A 17,545-nucleotide genomic window follows, 5' to 3' on the forward strand; every position below is an offset into this window, starting at 1 on the left:
ACTTGATCTAACTTCTCTTTAAACTCTGTTCTAGTTCTAGCCTTCACAGCCTCCTGCAGCAAGGAGTTCCACAGGTTGACTCTTTGCTTTGTGAAGAAGAACTTTCTGTTACTAGTTTGAAGCCTGCTACCCATTCCTTTTCTTTGCTGTCCTCTAGTCCTTCTATTATGGGAACTAATGAAGAACTTTTCTTGATGCACCCTCTCCACACCACTCATGCTTTTATAGACCTGTATCATATCCCCCCTCAGTCTCCTCTTTTCTAAGCTGAAAAGTCCCAGTCTCTTTAAACTCACTTCATATGGGACCTGTTCAAAACCCTTGATCATTTTAGTTGCCCTCTCCTCTCCCAGCCTCTCTCTTCCCTTCTCCCACCTCCTTTTCCCAGTCTCCCCGAGTTTTGTTCAATAAAGAGAGATTCTATTTTTGAACACACGTTTTCTTTATTTTGTACATCAGGAAGGGGGGCGAGGAAGGGGTAAGTGGAAGGAGGTGAGGGAGGAATGGGGTACGAGCCCCCGATGAGGAGGACTGGGCTGGCTCTGCAGGCTTCTGGGGGTGGAAGCTCTCCTGCAGCCCCCCAATTGCCCCCTCTCCCCAGATGGCAGCCTGCGGCAAGTGCAGCCGGTCTGATGGCCGAGTGCTGTGATGTGCCCAGTGTGGGCACTCCGGACACTCCAAACCAGGACTGCTTTGCAAGCGGGGTACCCCTGAGAACTGTCTGTCTGGGGTGGGGGTCGGGTCCCTTTAAATACAGCCCTCGGCTAGCCTGAGGCAGCAGCTCCACGCTCTAAGTCCTCATCTGATGCCCTGCCGGCACTGCTTCCAGCCATCCTTAACCCCGGTTCAGGGTCCACTTAATGTGGACATGCTAGTTCGAAATAGCAAAACGCTAATTCGAACTAGTTTTTTAGTCTGGATCCGTTAGTTCGAATTAGCTTAGTTCGAATTAGCGCTGTAGTGTAGACATACCCTAAGTTCCATCCAAAACTGACATGGTTTATTCCAAGCCTGCACTAAAATTAGGACCATTAGATTCAAGTTCTGCAACCAAGCAGCCCAGTATGCATTATGAGAAAAGGCTTTGTGGCATAGGGGAATGGGTGTGGGAGAGGGTGTGGTAACCTCAGGCAGGCCTGCATCAGACAACCCTTCTGTATTAGTTGTGCAAGCAAGGCGTCAAGTAAAACAACCTAGGATCTGTTTTAAAATAGGTCCTTGGACACCGAGTGCCACAGGTGCATGAGCAATGCTATGCACAAAGTCCATCATAATGCTACAACAGGCCCATCTTTAGAGCCCTGCAAATCCACAGGTATCTGCTTTATCTCCATGGACCACTTCTGTGGCTAGGAGGGCAGATGCCAATACACGTCGCATCTGTGCAAGCCTCTGATGTAAAGAGCTGCACAAGCAGTTGTAAGGAACTGCAGCGCAGATTCTCCACCTGCCCTGGGCTGGGGTGCCGGGCCAGGCCAGCCAAGGAGCAGACACGGACCTTCCACCTGTCCATGGTGCTGACTGTGTCCCTGCCCCCAGGTTCAGCCAAAGGAAGGTGAAAGGTCCACACAGGCTCCCCACTGTAGCCCACGCAGCTCTCCCCAACCATGCTCCGATGAGGTGGGGGGGGTGCTTTGGAGTCTCAACCAGGCCTCCGGTGCAGAGCCCTGCTGTGGATCAGTTTTGTGGATCACAGATTGGATGCAGAAACACATTTGTGTATCCGCACAGGGCTCTAGCCATCCTGTCTGTGTACTCAACCAAACTCCCTCTGAAACCCTAAGCAGGAACACAGGACTGATGACAGAGACAACAGGCAGGAACTAATCACCATACACAGCAGCAGCAAATGAACAGCCAGTGCCATAAAATTCATAAATGCACAGCTCCATGAAATAAAAGCAAACATGAACAGCTGTCTGTGTCCATGCCAGTCACATGCAGCAGGGGGGCTACCTCGGGGGGAATGGAGTACAAATGATATGATTGCCAGCAGTTGGAGTTTATGACACAGATAATGTAACAAACCCTAGCACACAGAGAGAGACTGCATCTACATTCAGATGGATCTAGCAGTCTACCGGGAATGCAAAAGGAATACCTCTCACATCACTGCTGCTCAGCCTAGCATTATACCAGCTCTGCCCATTCAAAATCAACTCTTTGACCCAGGAGCATAATCCATCTGGGACTCCCAGTCACTACAGTCACTGTTGTTTCAGAGATGAAAAGCTAAGAGGGCAACTAACCAAACAGTATTTTACAACCACTGTGCACTGATGTCAGTGATTGTGCAAAGCAGTGGAGCACCCAACCAAATCAGTGGCAGAGCTCAGATAAGAAGCCAGATTTCCTGGCTAACATCTCCCAGGAGTTTTTAAATCACAAACCCAGGGGTATCAAAACTCATTCAGGAGAGCAGGTCAAATTACATCTTTAATGATACACAATGGATCCGGTTTACAGTGTTAGGGTTTCGTATAAAACAGCCAATTCACCAAACAGCGCCTACCCTGGCATAATTGCACAAGGGACAGCCAGACCCAGTACTTACAGACCCCAGGGGCTCAAGGCCCCCTGCCCATCTAGTTCCTAAGAGCCCCTCAAAGTAACAACAGTGTTTTCATGGCCCTCTGCAAGTTGAGTGAGCCCCTATTTTGAAGTTCATAGTTGGTGGTAAGATGTATACTACACTGGGATCCCAGTATCTATATCCACAGTAGGCCCCATTGTTGTGAGGGGCACCATTTCAATTTCTGCGGGGATTCCCGTATGTGTGAAGGCTCCCATTTCTAGGTTCACAAAGTATAGGTTAGCATGTGGGTGCTTGGCTCCCACAGTGTGTGGAGAGGTGTCTCACATAGATCCAGAGCCTGCGTTTGCTAGGACCCGTGTGAGTGTGAGGGTCACTTCCCACCCTGCTGATGTTTCACAAGTCTGCAAGGTGTGAGAAGCAGAGTCATCTCCATGTGGGGGAAGCTCTGTGTCCTTTCATGTCCTTCTGGCTGGCTCCTGAGCCTCCCAGACCCTGCCTACTCCTCAGCAGCAGCCACCGAAGCTCAACTCAGCAATTAGTAGAAACAGCATCTATGGTAAGGCCAGCTGGACGGATGAGAGAGGAGCTGGTAAAACACGCCTGGCTCCTTCTCTCTACTGACTCTTGTTCCCACTCCAAATTCAATCCTACACATGGAACCCACAGTCAACAGCTGGATCATTGAACAGGCAATATAACAGCAGCAGAGGCAGCTGCAAAAACTGTTACTCTGTGTCTCTCCTTGTGCCCTGCATATGCTAAGCTGTAATAAGACATAAGAACCTCGCTCTGTCTTTCTCTCTCTCTCTCTCTTTCATACACAAACTCATGTGTATGCCGACATTCCCACACCTAGATTTGTGCACACTCCCTTAAACCCACAAACATAAGCACACCTGTGTACAAGCACCCACTCATCTGCATACAAAACCCCCCATGCACACAAACACACAGTCGCATACATACATCATCAGTCAGATGCACAGATTCACACAAACATGCATAAAACGGGATCTTCGGATTCATTCTTAGGCATGAAAAGAGATTCCCTCCCCCCCCACACACACACCCTTCTCCTGTAGTACTCCACAAAGTGCTTGCCACAGCCCACAGTTCTGGTCTGAATCAAGATACAATGGCTGTAACTGTAGCTATTGAACAGGTGCAAAAAGGGAACCCACAAAGCATCCGGCTGCCTGTGTCGCTAGAGTACTTAACCTTCAGGGACTGACTCGCACCCCCACACATATCCCGTGAAGGGGGAGCAAAGATGACTGTTGCCTGCGGGGAAGGTGCAGGGAGGGCCACCCAGCGGAACAGGGAGGGGGCACGAGGAGGCACCCCATTTAGCAATGAACATTGTGGTTGGGAGCAGAGGGGGCGGTGCTCCCCCCACAGGTTACCACAGTCACCTGTGGGGGGGAGAAGGAATCACTAGCCTGGGCCAAAGGGACATGCAAGGAGTAAATTCTGCTGAGCACTAATCCAGGCTGGAGCAGCCCGGGTCTCCCTGTGGCCTCCGTGCCAGAACAGAGGACGCTGCCTCCCCAGCTGCTCAGGAGCGCACTAGTCCCCCGCACAGCCCGAGCATGGCACCTCTCTCTACTGTGCCCTCCACAACAACGTGACTTGTCTGCTGGATGAGCACTGACCATCTCCCCCTGCCACTCCTCAGCGCCTCCCCCAGCATTTCCCTAGCATGGGGAGTGGGACGCCTCTGTCTGGCACTCTGGCTTTGCGGGGTCCTCCGCGCACCGGTGCGTGGCTCAGGGTGCATTTCTCCCACTTGGGCAGCAGCCCTGCCTCCTCCCGGGCTCGGCATTCCCCACTCACGGGCAGCCGTCTGGGCTTTGAGCCCCAGCCTCCCCTGCCACAGCCAGCGACATTTGGTGCAGAGCCAGACACCGCCAGGGCTGCAGCAAGCAACAGGGGCTGAGCCCACTGGAGGCAGCACCATGAGGGGATCACCTCCAGTGTGGCTGGGGCTGCCATCCTGAGGAACCGCCAGGGCGAACAGACTGCCTTTGGAAGAGCCCACTGGACAGCAGGCTCTGGGCATGGTGGGACTTGTGCATCTGATAAAGGGGGGTGGAGGAGCAAAGTGGGGGGGGGGCATTCTGAGGTAGGTGGGGGCAAGATCCTAGGTGAGCCCTGCAAACTGCCTGCTGCCCAGGAGAGGGCTCAGCCAGTGGTTAAAGGAAGCAGGTAGGGTGGGGATCCCCTGGCACCTCCATGTACAAGGCAGCCCACGGAACCACCTGCCACCAACGTGTGCTACAGCGGGGTCAGCCAGCTAAGGAATGCAGCGGGGGGCAGGAGAAGAGGGGGGAATCCCCCCAATATAGGCCCTGGTGGGACTTGTATCACACTCCATGTGGCATCTGTGGAGGGAACCCTGGGGGTAACACCAACAGGGAACTCACTAGGAGGATGCCACTTAATAAAAAAAAACCCTGGAGCCAGTGCTAACTCCAGAGTTTCACACACTACAGGACTGGACCCCAGCCCACAGCACCTGTTGGTGACAGGCCCTTCCATTAGCTCCGGATGCCCAACCTATCATTCACCGCAGCTGCCTTCATCCCCTCGCTCCATCCCCTCGCCCCAGATTAGTGCCTGAGAATCACTTTTGTTGTTTTAAAGGAAGTTTCTAGCCTGCAGGGTTGTTGAGAAATGTGACTCTCAAATGCCAGCAGGCAAATAAAAAGAACCCAACAGGTATTACCTTGTCAATGACTCAACTGTCCAGGGGGCCTGACTCATGAGTCTGAAACACTTGGGTTTGCTATACTCATTATTGCAAATGCGGAATGTGCTCTAGGAAACCTAAACCCTGTGCCCAACAGGGAAGGGGCATATAATTACTAAGGGAGCAATCACAGTATGCTCTCTTTGCAGGGGTGCCCAATTGGGGGGCATCCCATATGCAAATTAGCCCCCCATGTTCAATCTCCACTGTGTTCGGGAAGCCCTGTTTTGACCTTTGCATGAGGACCCCAGATGGGTGTTTGAACCTCTCTGTGCCGCCACAAGATCCCAGAGAGAATGTGTGGACCTGGCTTTTGGATTTACAGTGATCACTGAATGCATACAGGGATGCTCCTTTCGGTGCTCACAGGTGAAGGGGGCCACATATAAGTGTGGTCCTCAAGGCTCCACGTGACCTCCACGGGGCTCTTCCATGCTGACATTTCACAGGATTGCAGGCACGGAGTCACATAGCCAGCCAACACTATCAGGAAGCTCTGCCCTTTCATGCCCTTCTGGCTGAGAGTCCCAGATCCACTCTATTTGTATCTCTGGGGGCTGCTCTGCCTGGATCTCCATCTGCTGCCCAGCAGCAGCAAGCTCTCCTCAGCTCAGCAATTAGCAGGAGAAGCATCCATGGTAACATTAGGTGGATGGATAGAGGCTGGGGTTGTTAGAGCACCCCAGCTGCTCTCAGTCCCGTCTACCAGGCTGCTCTTGCTCACACACCACTCTCAGTCCCAGGAACTGAACCCTGGAGTTAACAGACGGATCATGGCACATAGAGCAGCAACAAGGGTGTCTTGTGAAAATTGTTCTTCTGTTTCACTCAGGGCACAGTTGCACACACGGTGCTATAAAGCATCAAACCTCTGTCTCTTACACACACACAAACACACACACCCTATATATGTACAGACATTCATACACATAGATAATAGCTACACATGTGTGAATGTAAGTCTCCCATATCCACAGAATCTCACTAGCACATTCATACACTAAGTATGTTACTTTCCTTTTGTTTTACCGATTTGTATTGACAACCTTAAATAACATGCACCCAGCGGATAGCTAGAAGGAATGCTTTCAATTTTTGGTTGTTTTTTTATTAAGATCCGATCAAAATACAATTTCCCCAAACTTATCTTGGAAGTGATTGTTTTGTTACGCTACTTAGTATTGCCAACCACCAATAAGCCACAGTTCTTGTTTCTAAATGCTCTACAAGCAAATATTACTATTGAGTGCAAAAATCAGAACCATTAATAATGCTACAAGTTGCATCTGTCACTAGACAACTTAACCTTTTCTGTAACTAACTCTCAAGTCTCCCAGTTAGTGGGAGAGGGAATCACTAGTCTGGGATGGATGAACATGCAACTAGTAAATTCAGCTGAGTTCTATACTAGGTTAGAGCAGACCTGGTTTCCCTATAGTTCCCTCCTCCCCAGATAAAGAGGACATTTCCTCCCCAGTGCTGTTCAGACCTACCTGTATATACGCCATCTTCACTAGGTATCACATTAGTTCCCAGCACAGCCTGAGCATGGCGTCTCTCTCCACTTTGCCCTCAAAAAAAAAAAAAAAAAAAAAAAAAGACGTGACTTGTATGTTAGATGAGCACTGTTCATTCCTCCCCTCCCTTGCTGCTCATTGCCTCTCCGTAGTGATCAGTGTTTCCTTCCCAGCATTTCTTTAGCCAGAAGTGCTGATTATTTTGCTTGATTCTAATATTTTTGTATGGCTTTCTGGGTTCCCAGGCTCTCTGTGCTGCGTTGGGCTGGGAGGGACGTGTTCTGTCAGCCTGTCACTGCTGCATGATTGATTTCCTTCTTTTCCTTCTTCTCTATGCTAGGCTGGTGATGAATTTTCCCCTCTTGGGCAGCAGCTTTCACACTTCCAGAGATCTAGATTTGGATCCCCTTCTCTCAGTGCATCTTTCCTTAGATTTGTTTTTCCAACTTAAAGCCTGTGGATGAATCCGGGGAAAGTGTCTCCTGCAAACAGCATCATCCATCTGTCTGCAACCAGATGGACAAGAGACTTTGAAACAGCAACATGTAGGAGGGTCCTTTTTGTCACAGAACAAGAATCAAAACGTGTCTGAAATCTATTGGTGATGATTTTCCACCAGCAAACCAAAAACCTTGCTCTTTATTTCAAATTCTGCGAGACCAGGTTAGATATCTACATATTGAAAGGGAATGGTGTAATGAAGGAAACTCTTTCATTATGAGTATTCAGAAGCAGCTGGTACTGAGTTTACAGAAGGACCAGCAATAAAATATACTCAGGGGACCTGGCACATAATCTATAGAGAATACTGTCACAATGTGCCGTGCAAACTCTCTTTTCACATGCACAAGGAAGCTGACAAAAATATGAGTAGAGGGAACCGCAATGTAACCTACATTTTGCCATGTAAGATGCTGAGAGAACAAACACTTTAATAGTCACCTTGATTTGCCAGCATCCACCTCTCTTTTCTGTTTTTATAATTAAAGCTCACATTGATTAGACCTGCCCCTTTTCCCTCTTACAAAGGGTTTTTTTTTTTAAGTATTTCACTACAGCTATTCTGCAACTGGGTGATTTTTAATTTAGGGAAGGTGGTATTGTTAATTGGTAGGGCTAATGAGAAGAATTAATAAATGAAGACTAATCTATAGACTCTGTGTGTTTGCATTATGGGGCGGAGTGCAAGTCCCTTTTGAAGAATGCTAGTGTCAAGGCTGCAATTGCAACAGGTCCTGTGCACAAAAGCAGAATAGCGACATCCAGAGGACATAACACAAAACTTCAGAGAGCTGGAAAACACTTCCCCAAGCTTATGAATTAACCAAGAGACACGACCCTATGTCTGGATTAGATTGGTTTCATAACACAATGGTATCATATGCTGGTAGTTAAAGTGCAATAAAACCTTATCTAGTGCATTTAACTAACAGGTCTTAGTAGAAGCAAATGTACCTAAACAGAGTTTATATCAGCATTTATCTTCATAAGCATATTATTTGCCACCAATAGCCTGCCATTATTATTGCCCTAGTCCCTGAAAAACCAAGGATTGAATCAACAAGTACTAAACTGTAGAATTCATTGTAACAGAAACTCATCCAAACCAAGCACTGTGCCTGATCTTTAAAGAACTGGATAATTCTATGAACATTAATTCACAAGCTAAAGGATAAGGATAATCAGATCTTGAAATTCACATCATATGGGTAAGTGGAACGGATAAGGAAGGAATTTTAGCCCATCTATAACATCACATATATTCCCTATTAGGAATTTTTTTACTCTGATGAAAGTTATTGCTGGAGGTAAGATATTAGTTTCATGTGGACTAATGATCCACTAATGAAAAATGATCCACTAGAAAAAGTGGAAGAGCACATGCATTCCCTGGATCTGGCAGAGTTTTTCCGGGATACCTCTGGTATCCCAGAAAACCCCCGTAGTCTAGACATAGCCTAACACAACTACCCCTCTGAGACCTTTCATACATATATATGACATGACAAAAAACAGTTATCTCTTTGCCATTTCCTCAGTGGTCACATAAGATGATTTTCTGTCCTATGTAAGCTGTATAGTTTATCTGATATGAAAACAATATCCGACATCATATGAGAAATCCATTCCTCCTTCTCAATCACTGGCAATTTCAGTGTGGTCAAAAATGAAACTGTATTTGATCTCTTTATTTTCACTCCATCAAGCATGACCCCTAACATCAGGGATCATACATTGGCTTCCTCCTGCTCTGCTGGTGAATTAGCAATCAGAAGATTGTAAAGGTAAAAGAGCCTGGTGAGAAATCAAGTTTAAGCTTAGGGATCTGATTCTCTGCTGCCTTGCACCTTGCAGAGTTCTTTACACCATTCTGATCTGGCAGTATTTGACACTTTGTGACCAAGGAATGCCTTGCAGTTCTTCAGAAACTATGGACTGATGAAATGAGACAGGAATGGAATAATCTATAGAGACAGATGTGGAATAATCTGTAAGAATCAGCATGTAAGATTCACTCTTAAAACTTTCCTCTTGGCTGCCTTCAGGGCTCGGAAGGCAGAAAGCAAGCTACCACACACAGAACTATATTGGAGATCTTGGAATTCTGCTCTCTGGGCCAAGAGTAGTCAGAAGGTTTGCAGACAGTGTCCCTGCAGACCCCATCCTGCTCCTTCTGAAACCAAGGATCAGACTTCTCAGCGCCTAGGCAGGAGTAGGGTCAGTGTCTTGAAAATAAAAGCACCTTCCTTTTGCTCTCCAGCAACAAGGAAGGACATTCTGAGCCAGATTCTGGGATGTTGTTCTTGAGTGCCATCTTTGCACATCCCAAATTATGGCCTTGTCTGAGGGAAGCTCTAATTTAAGTCTCCTGTCTGTGGCTCCCTGTGAAGCTGTCTAGCTGAACCTTGGTACACCCTTGCACAGATTTACACTGGACCGTAGACAGCCCTTTACTAGAAGAGCCATACTAACAGGCAGCAGGAATAGGCTGCTATTGTCCACATGCTAACCACTAAAGAAGGATGCATAGCACACTGAAACAGAGGTTTACATATCTACAAATAGTCCCATTTAACAGAGCATGGATGACTACTACTACATATGACACATTCTGAGACAATGTAGTTTATGGAATGAGACTGGACTCTATCCCCAACTAGTGTAATCTCTCAACTCTTACTCAATAAGAGTTGTGAAGGGACAGAGTTATTGCCAACAGATAGTATAAATAGTGATTTTAAATCAAGCTCTCCTGGTTCTTAATCCAGTCCACCTTCCTCTGAGTCCAAGGGTGTTTTGATGGGGCAGAGGAGAAAGATGATATAACTGTCTTGCCTGCGCCTTCTCCAAAGAATTTCATTTACCTGTGACATGCTGTAGTGATGCACAGAGAGTGGTTTATGGGCTGATGAAACATTGAGGGACAAGCTCTCCCTGGGGACTAAGGGGTTAACTGTAGCTAACCAGGTGGCAGTCGCCCAATAGAAATGCAGGTAGCAATTTCAAACTGGGACAAAGGAATTTTTGGTTTTTCCCTCCTTTGTCCCTGGGCAGTTTTCTCTCCAGATACTGAGGGAGACAGACATGTCTCTCTCTCTCCATGAAAAGACTCTTCTCTATCTGTAAGTAGGGTAAAGTTTAGATAAATCCATTAGGTTTTATTGTTTTATGGTTTGGGGATGGGAATCTGATGTCCATGCATTTGAAATGGGTTTTCCTCTCCTTTGTAACTAAGCTTTGGGCCCATGGGGGTTCCCTATGAGTGTATTAATTGGTGACTTTTCCATCTAGTCATTATGCTTGTAACAGGAATATTGTGTTGATAATAAAAGTTCTTTCTTTTTTTTATTAACCTAGTATTGGTTAATTTTTGTGTCCTGGTTTTACTTTAGGGCTGAGATTTCCCAAGTGATCTCTTCCCTAGTTTTCTTACCATTACTTGGGTGGTGGCAGCAGATTTTTATCCCCAAAATCTAGGTTTTTAAGATTTGGGGGGGGGGGAGATTTTATACCAAAGCCTGGAAAGATAAGGTTTTGAGGTACTCTTGCAGGCCCCCACTTCTGCATTCATTGTGCCAAAGTGGGGATTTGACCTTGACAAGCTGCCAGCAAACCTGCCCAGCACAACTCAGGTGGGAAATAATGATTGTCAGCTGCTTAGAACCAGGTCCAATCAGAATGGATTTTCATGGAGACAGCAAGTGGAACCTCCCTCGCCCATGACTCTAAGGGTACGTCTACACTGCATGGCTATTTCAGGATACCAGAGGTATCCCGGTAGCTACCCTGAATCTACATAAGCCATGCATTATTTTGAAATATTTTTTTTAAATACCAGGTGTGCTATTTCGCCATCCTAGTAAACCTTGTTGCACGAGGGATAAGGGTTGGCTTGAAATAGCGCTTTATTTTGAAATTTGGCGCTGTGTAGATGTGCCAAATTTCAAAATAAGCTATTTCTAAATAGATTTGAGATAAGATATGCAATTTCCGTAGCTCAAATTGCATATCTTATTTCGAGTTTAGGGTGCTCTGTTAGATGCACCCTTAGTTTCAGTCTCCTGCTGCAAACTCTGGGAGAACTGGAGTTCTCCAAAGAAAAGTATAACATTCTAGGCAGCCTAAATATATGTCCCACTATGGCTCCCTGCATAATGACAGCAAGTCCCTCCGGTACAGCACTGCTAGAGGAGACTTCCGCAATGCAATTTATATTTTAAGGGCTTGTTTCTGCTTTCTCTAAAGTCAACAGTAATACCCTCACTGTCTACATTGGCAATGGCTCCTCTGTTTCTTTTTAATATTTCTATTTCTTTTCCTCCTAAAGGCAGTTCTTGTTTAAGAAGCACAATTATCATAGTTTAAATGTAATCACTTCCCTCTCTCATTCTAGTTTTAGGGGGTGCTGAGCACCCAGTTAAGTTGCAGTGCATGGCATTTCTCAATTTTTACTACTTGTTTAATAGACTTTTTTATTCTACAAATAGCTTATTTCTAAGTTTAGCATTTAAAAAGTCAGTCTTCAAAAAACTTCAATTTGACTCACTGTCACTTGCGTGGGGCTTACAGTAAATGAATAGATGGAGTTTTTCCATATTGCAATACAGTAAAGAAAGGCTTGTGTCTTTAAAATAATTTTCAACTCATGAAACCATCATGCAGTGAGTCACATTAATCCAGAACGCATGACATTCTGTAAATGTCACACCACGTGTATTTGGTGTCGTGTATTTTCATGGTGTATTTTTAAAAGAATATAAGTATGAAGCTTATATAGAGAGAGAAACAATTTGTAAGTAAAAGATGAGACAGTCAAATCTTTTATAAACCTAGAATTAATCCTCTTGTTCTTACTTAGGCAGAAGTCCCCTCAAGTGCTTTATATTCTTAACACCTATAAACAGTTTGACATCCCCCCACCCAAAACAGAGAGGTTCCATGAAACCCATGAGAGCATTTTCTATTGTTCATTTTCCTTGGAAGGTGCCAGATGTTGTGATGATGGGCAGCTGTCTAAAACCCTGAGACAAAGACAAACTTGCATTTTTTTTAAATATGCACAAGTATTTGAATCCATATTTAGGAATTTTTCAAAGTAGTTACTGGCTATTTAGAAAGGCTTCTATATTAGGTTCTCTTACAGTTCAATAGATACACAGAGTTACAGTCCAGAGAACAAACTGGCTTCTAAATAAACAGCAGACAAGTGTGTATTGTAAACTCTAATTACCAGTCTGCATTTGGCCAGTACACTGATTAAGCTCTGCTCCTACAGCATTCAGTATAAATAGCTCCATTTGACAGGATGACAACATAACCTTTAGACTCCCTATGCTGCATGAAATGTGTCATACTGTGTATTTTATAGCATGTACTCTGTACCTTCTCATGTATAGAATGTGCCTGCAATATATACAGACTTGAAAATCTGGTATTTTTAACTTTTAAGTAAACTGTTAGTTTTCTGTTTTAAAAGTTACTTCCACACAACTGGAAATATTCTCTTCTCACTTGCATTGGTGCATCTCAAGAGTATCTCCTGTGAAATCAGTGGTGTTACACAAGAGTGACACTGGTTTTCATGAAGAATCAGGCCCATAGTAAACCAAGACCGAATACCTCTGAATATGTGCGTGAGGCAGAATTCCCATCACAATAAGGTAGCAAAACCTGCTGCTAGTATAGCAACTAGTTCATATGCTAACTAGACACATCGGAATATGCAGTAGATGTGTTCAAAACACATATTTAAAACATACCAGATACTGTACTATTAAACCCAACCTAGAAACTAATTGTTAAGCCTGCTGCTGGTAAAGCAGCACAAGTGAACCTCAAAAGTGAGTATCAAACTGAGGGTGGCAAAGATGAGACTTAGCAGGCAACTTTGTTTGAATCTTACCAGGGGGAGTCTGGCAGCATTCACCAATATAGCAGAGCATATCTGTCCAAGATGGGAAGTCTTACTCTGCTTTCCCAGACTGAACCCTGGTCATACTTACTTTACTTGAGCCTGCTGAAATCATCTGCTGCCACCATATCTTAAAAGAAGCCTCCTCATTTTTAAAATGGCAAATCACTGGAGATGGTGCTTGCCCACTGCTCTTAGCAGCTTGGTTTTGCCAAGATGACAGGTCAAGCTTCACTGTCCCACAGGCAGTCTCCTCTAACAATGCCAACTTTTTATTTATATCCCTTGTTCCAGCTGCTTGTTGAGTAACATGCTTTACTGCTGGCAGGGTTTCATTCAGGCATAGTTCTCCCTCGGCTGCCTACTTGGCCTTTATGTACCTACATGTTTGCAGCTTCTACTTCAAGTCAGTGCAGTACTAGGTATTTAGATGCTGCCATTATCATATTATTATTATGTATATGCCAACATTACTGTCGAGTCTGAGAACCTGCCAATCATTAAAAGTAACACCACCTCAGGAGGTAGGAAATATTGTTACCCCCATTTTACACATGAGGTACTGAGGCCCAGAGATGCTATGGGTATGTCTATCCAGGCTGCAGCAATAAGATTCTCAGCTCAGGTCAACAAACAATGGCTGTGTATGCACTGCAGCTTGGGCAGGAGCTCCTGAAGCTTACCCAGGGAGGTGGGGTCCTAAGCTCCTGCTAGTTACAAAGTACTGTTTACACAGCTATTTTTAGCACAGTAGTGCAAGCCAAACTGTCACCCCAAGCTGGGAGGTTCCCTGCCACAGGCTGCCACAATCTTTGCAGAAGTAGTCTGTGTAACTTGCCCAAAGTCACCCAAGAAACCTGGGCAGAGCAACAAATTAAACCTAGGACTTCAAAGTGCCAGACTAATGCCCCAACCACTGTGCAATCCTTTCTCCTTAGTTCCCCTCTGTGAGGATGGCCATGGAGCTGACAGAATTTCCACCAGCTCACGCCCTTTGGAGCAGGGACAGGTTGCCACCGTAGCTCTCAGAATGACCAGGGAATTCAGCCTCAAATCCAGAGGTTCTGTGAGAACCAGAATCAAGGTGTCGGTAAGAAGCCCAGGCAGTCCATATGTGACGGACCGGGCCAGGTCTGGTCACAGCTGAGGATGTCCACTCAGGGCGAATTGCTCAAACTTGGGGCTCCTTACAGCCCCAGACTGGAGACCTTCCCAAATAGGCCACAAACCAGTCACACCAAGCTCTTCAGCTGCCAATCTGGCCAGCCAGAAGCCTCACTAGCAAAAACCCTCTGACACCCCAGCTCTTCTTGTGCCCCAATCAGCCCTGGGCCTAACACACAGGTAAGGAGATATAGAACCTAATCTCACCTACCCCGAATGGGTTCTTTTGGTCCCAAGAAACCAGCCACAGGTCTCAGTCAATTTACACTCTGGATCTTACCCACAAAATCACGCTGAGCCAGTCCTTTAGAATCTAAAATCTAAAGGTTTATTACTAAAGGAAAGAAAAGCACGAGAGTAAGCTTGTTAAAGAAAATACATTACATGCATCGAATCACCAAGTTCTCAATGCAGGATCTTAGCAGAGATGTTATAAACTGCTATCTTATGAGTCTCTGGTATACATCCTATGTCAGGATAGGTCCACAGTTCTTTTCGGCTCGTTGTTCCCTGCAAGTCTGCATCTGGGATCAGGAACTGAACTGAAGACAAGATGGAGGGTGCCACATGGCACTTAAATACCTCTCCTGGCATCCTCCTGGCCAGAGCAGGTCACATGGTTGAGCGACCTATTTCTGTTTTACATGCTGTTAACCATTATGCCCTGGCTGGTTTGCAGGTATCAGTCACATTCCTCAGGTGTGTATTGGCACCTAGAGATTCATTGTCTCCTTGCTAATAAGCATAGCCACTGGCTGAACATTCTTTGCCCATTGCTCTGTCTCAGACAGAGAATTTTCCAGCATAAGCAGAGAACATGTTTATAACTCCACATACATATATTATACAAGTACATTAATAGCACATACAGAATCAGTAGAACATAAGCTTTCATTTGACACCTCACATGTCCCCCTTTGTACCGACTTTTGGGGCAAACAGCGCCCCCCCATGGGTGCAGCAATTATCTGGCTGCTTCCCTTAAAATTCAGTAATGTGACACCATGCATCTACGTAGTCACTGCGATACAGCCCAAGCACTGAAATTGTGAACGAAGGTGCCGTGTTTGTTACAGTGGTTACTTTTGCGATGTCCACTGGGAACTGGACTGAAGTCAGTAGGTCTAAGGTGGATAGATTTGGACTAGAGGTGGCCTAAAGGCCAAAGGCAGCATAGCCCAGCTCCACATGCCACCTGGTCTTCTGTCTTTTGAGTTTCTAAATTATACACACTTGCAGATGTGGGATCCCATTTCACGTGTTCCTTTGCTTATGTCCTGAAGATGATAGCCAGCTGTTCTTTATATTTCTTTTCCCTCTGTTGCTCTTCTCTGTAATTTTCCTTGGCATTATTCCTTTCTAGATTAGTATTATCTGCCCACCCATTTCTCTTTTTTGTTGGGTCCTTTGCATCCCTCACATCCCACTTGCCTCATTAAAGCATAATAAAGAATTAGCCGCCAGACTGCCTGCTCCCCTCCTGTTCTTTTTATTTTGCCCTCTAAAGCTTTATTCTGTTTTACTTCAGAAACAGCCTCAGCTGATTCCACATCTTCTGCAGTGCATCTGGATTATTATCAGGCCACCTGTCAACTCTCTAATTGGCAGTATCAGTAAAAGCACATTTTTCTCTTTTCTTTAAGTCTCCAGATGAATAGCTTAAATTTGATCTATAAACCTCAGATCCCCATTGCCTGATGTCATTTATAATGTACTTGTGTGCAGTGTATAACCACAATTATGCTCTTCCCCTCACACACGCTTTCTGTTCTATCCTTAACATACATTCCTGCAAGAACGGAGATTGAATAATGCTGGGAAAGGGTTTGAAAACAGCCAGAAGCACACAGCTACTTCTAAGCCACGTCCCTTTAGGAAGTCTGTTCTGTATATCGCTTTAGCAAGAACATTAAACACAAATACTTGTGAAGGAACATGCTCCTAAGAGCTGGTCTTCACTAGAAAGTTGGGCTGTTAGAACTAGGCCTTGCAGAGTCAGGTTAACTAACATGACATTGACAACGCCTTAGCAATAATTAATGTAGAGGGGGCCCATTGTATTGAACAGTGTGAGCAACTGAACCATTAAACACAACGTGCCCCCATCTAAACCAAACACTAAGTCATTTTTAACATGTTTGTTAACATGACTCAGGTCATGATCTACCACCATCTAACTTTCTAGTAAAGCCTAGACCTAAATGACATGGGCTCTATCTACTTGCAAGACCTACCTTCACCTCTCTCCTCATGCCATACTGCTACAACCATATCAGTAGAAGAGTTCATGGTAGGGCTCCAGGAATTAAGAAAGGGGCTGCTGATGGTGCTTCCTCCACGAAGGCTCCTCCACTTTGGAACTCACTCCTCTCATTTTGATTCAAAACAGCCTGAATCTGTTGACCTTGAGGGCATGCTGCAGAGGTCAATTTTTGCTCAATTACTTTATGATTCAGTATGCTTCTGAGTGATCTATTCAAGCTGAAAGAATTGAGGATATAAAATCATAAAATAGAACCATAGGACTGGAAGGGACCTCAAGAGGCCATCTAGTCCAATGCTTTGCACTTATGGCAGGTCTAAATACTACAGGGGTGGCCAACCCGCGGCACACAAGCCGCATGCGGCTCTTCACCCCTGAAAGTGTGGCTTGCAAAGCCTCCCCATGTGCCCCTACAAACAGCCCCTGGTCCCAGCATGGCAAAATGGCATCGGCCAATGAAATCCTGATGTGACCAACCCACAGTTTTTAAAGGGGCATTGCTCAACAATTCTGGTGCAGCGCTTCACATTTTTTCTGCCACTGTTTCGGCTCTCTTCGTTTAATGGGTTGGCCACCCCTGAAATATTAGGTGGATGCCAGCTAAATTTGAGTGTCTAATTTCTGACAAACAATAGACAGATTTTTTTAGTATAAATCAAGAAAAATATTAATACAATATTTTTGTGTCTGCATATCTCACACTCCATATTCAGATGAACTTCCCATGGAAATATGATCCATTTTTATAATGCTTTCAATGGATATAGTATTTCCCATCAGAGGATCTCAAATGTTAGTCTCTCTGTCCTGGTCTACACTAGAGCATTATTTTGAAATAACCCCCCTTATTTTGAAATAATAAGTGGGCTTGTTATTTTGAAATCTGTACTCCTGCTTTCCTCGG

At 45.3% G+C, this 17,545-nt stretch overlaps 1 protein-coding gene across 1 annotated transcript in view; it reads right to left on the minus strand.

Moving 5' to 3' along the window:
• Positions 1–7,742, minus strand: part of SYT17 (synaptotagmin 17) — a 90,330-nt gene extending 82,588 nt beyond the window's left edge. The window contains exon 1 of the mRNA XM_006123154.4: positions 6,779–7,742. Within this exon, the coding sequence (XP_006123216.1) occupies positions 6,779–6,793 (15 nt within the window). The 5' untranslated portion in view covers positions 6,794–7,742. The remainder of the gene's footprint in view (positions 1–6,778) is intronic.
• Positions 7,743–17,545: the final 9,803 nt, after the last annotated feature.

This window comes from Pelodiscus sinensis, chromosome 16 (genome assembly GCF_049634645.1).
Source record: "Pelodiscus sinensis isolate JC-2024 chromosome 16, ASM4963464v1, whole genome shotgun sequence".
NCBI lineage: Eukaryota > Metazoa > Chordata > Testudines > Trionychidae > Pelodiscus > Pelodiscus sinensis.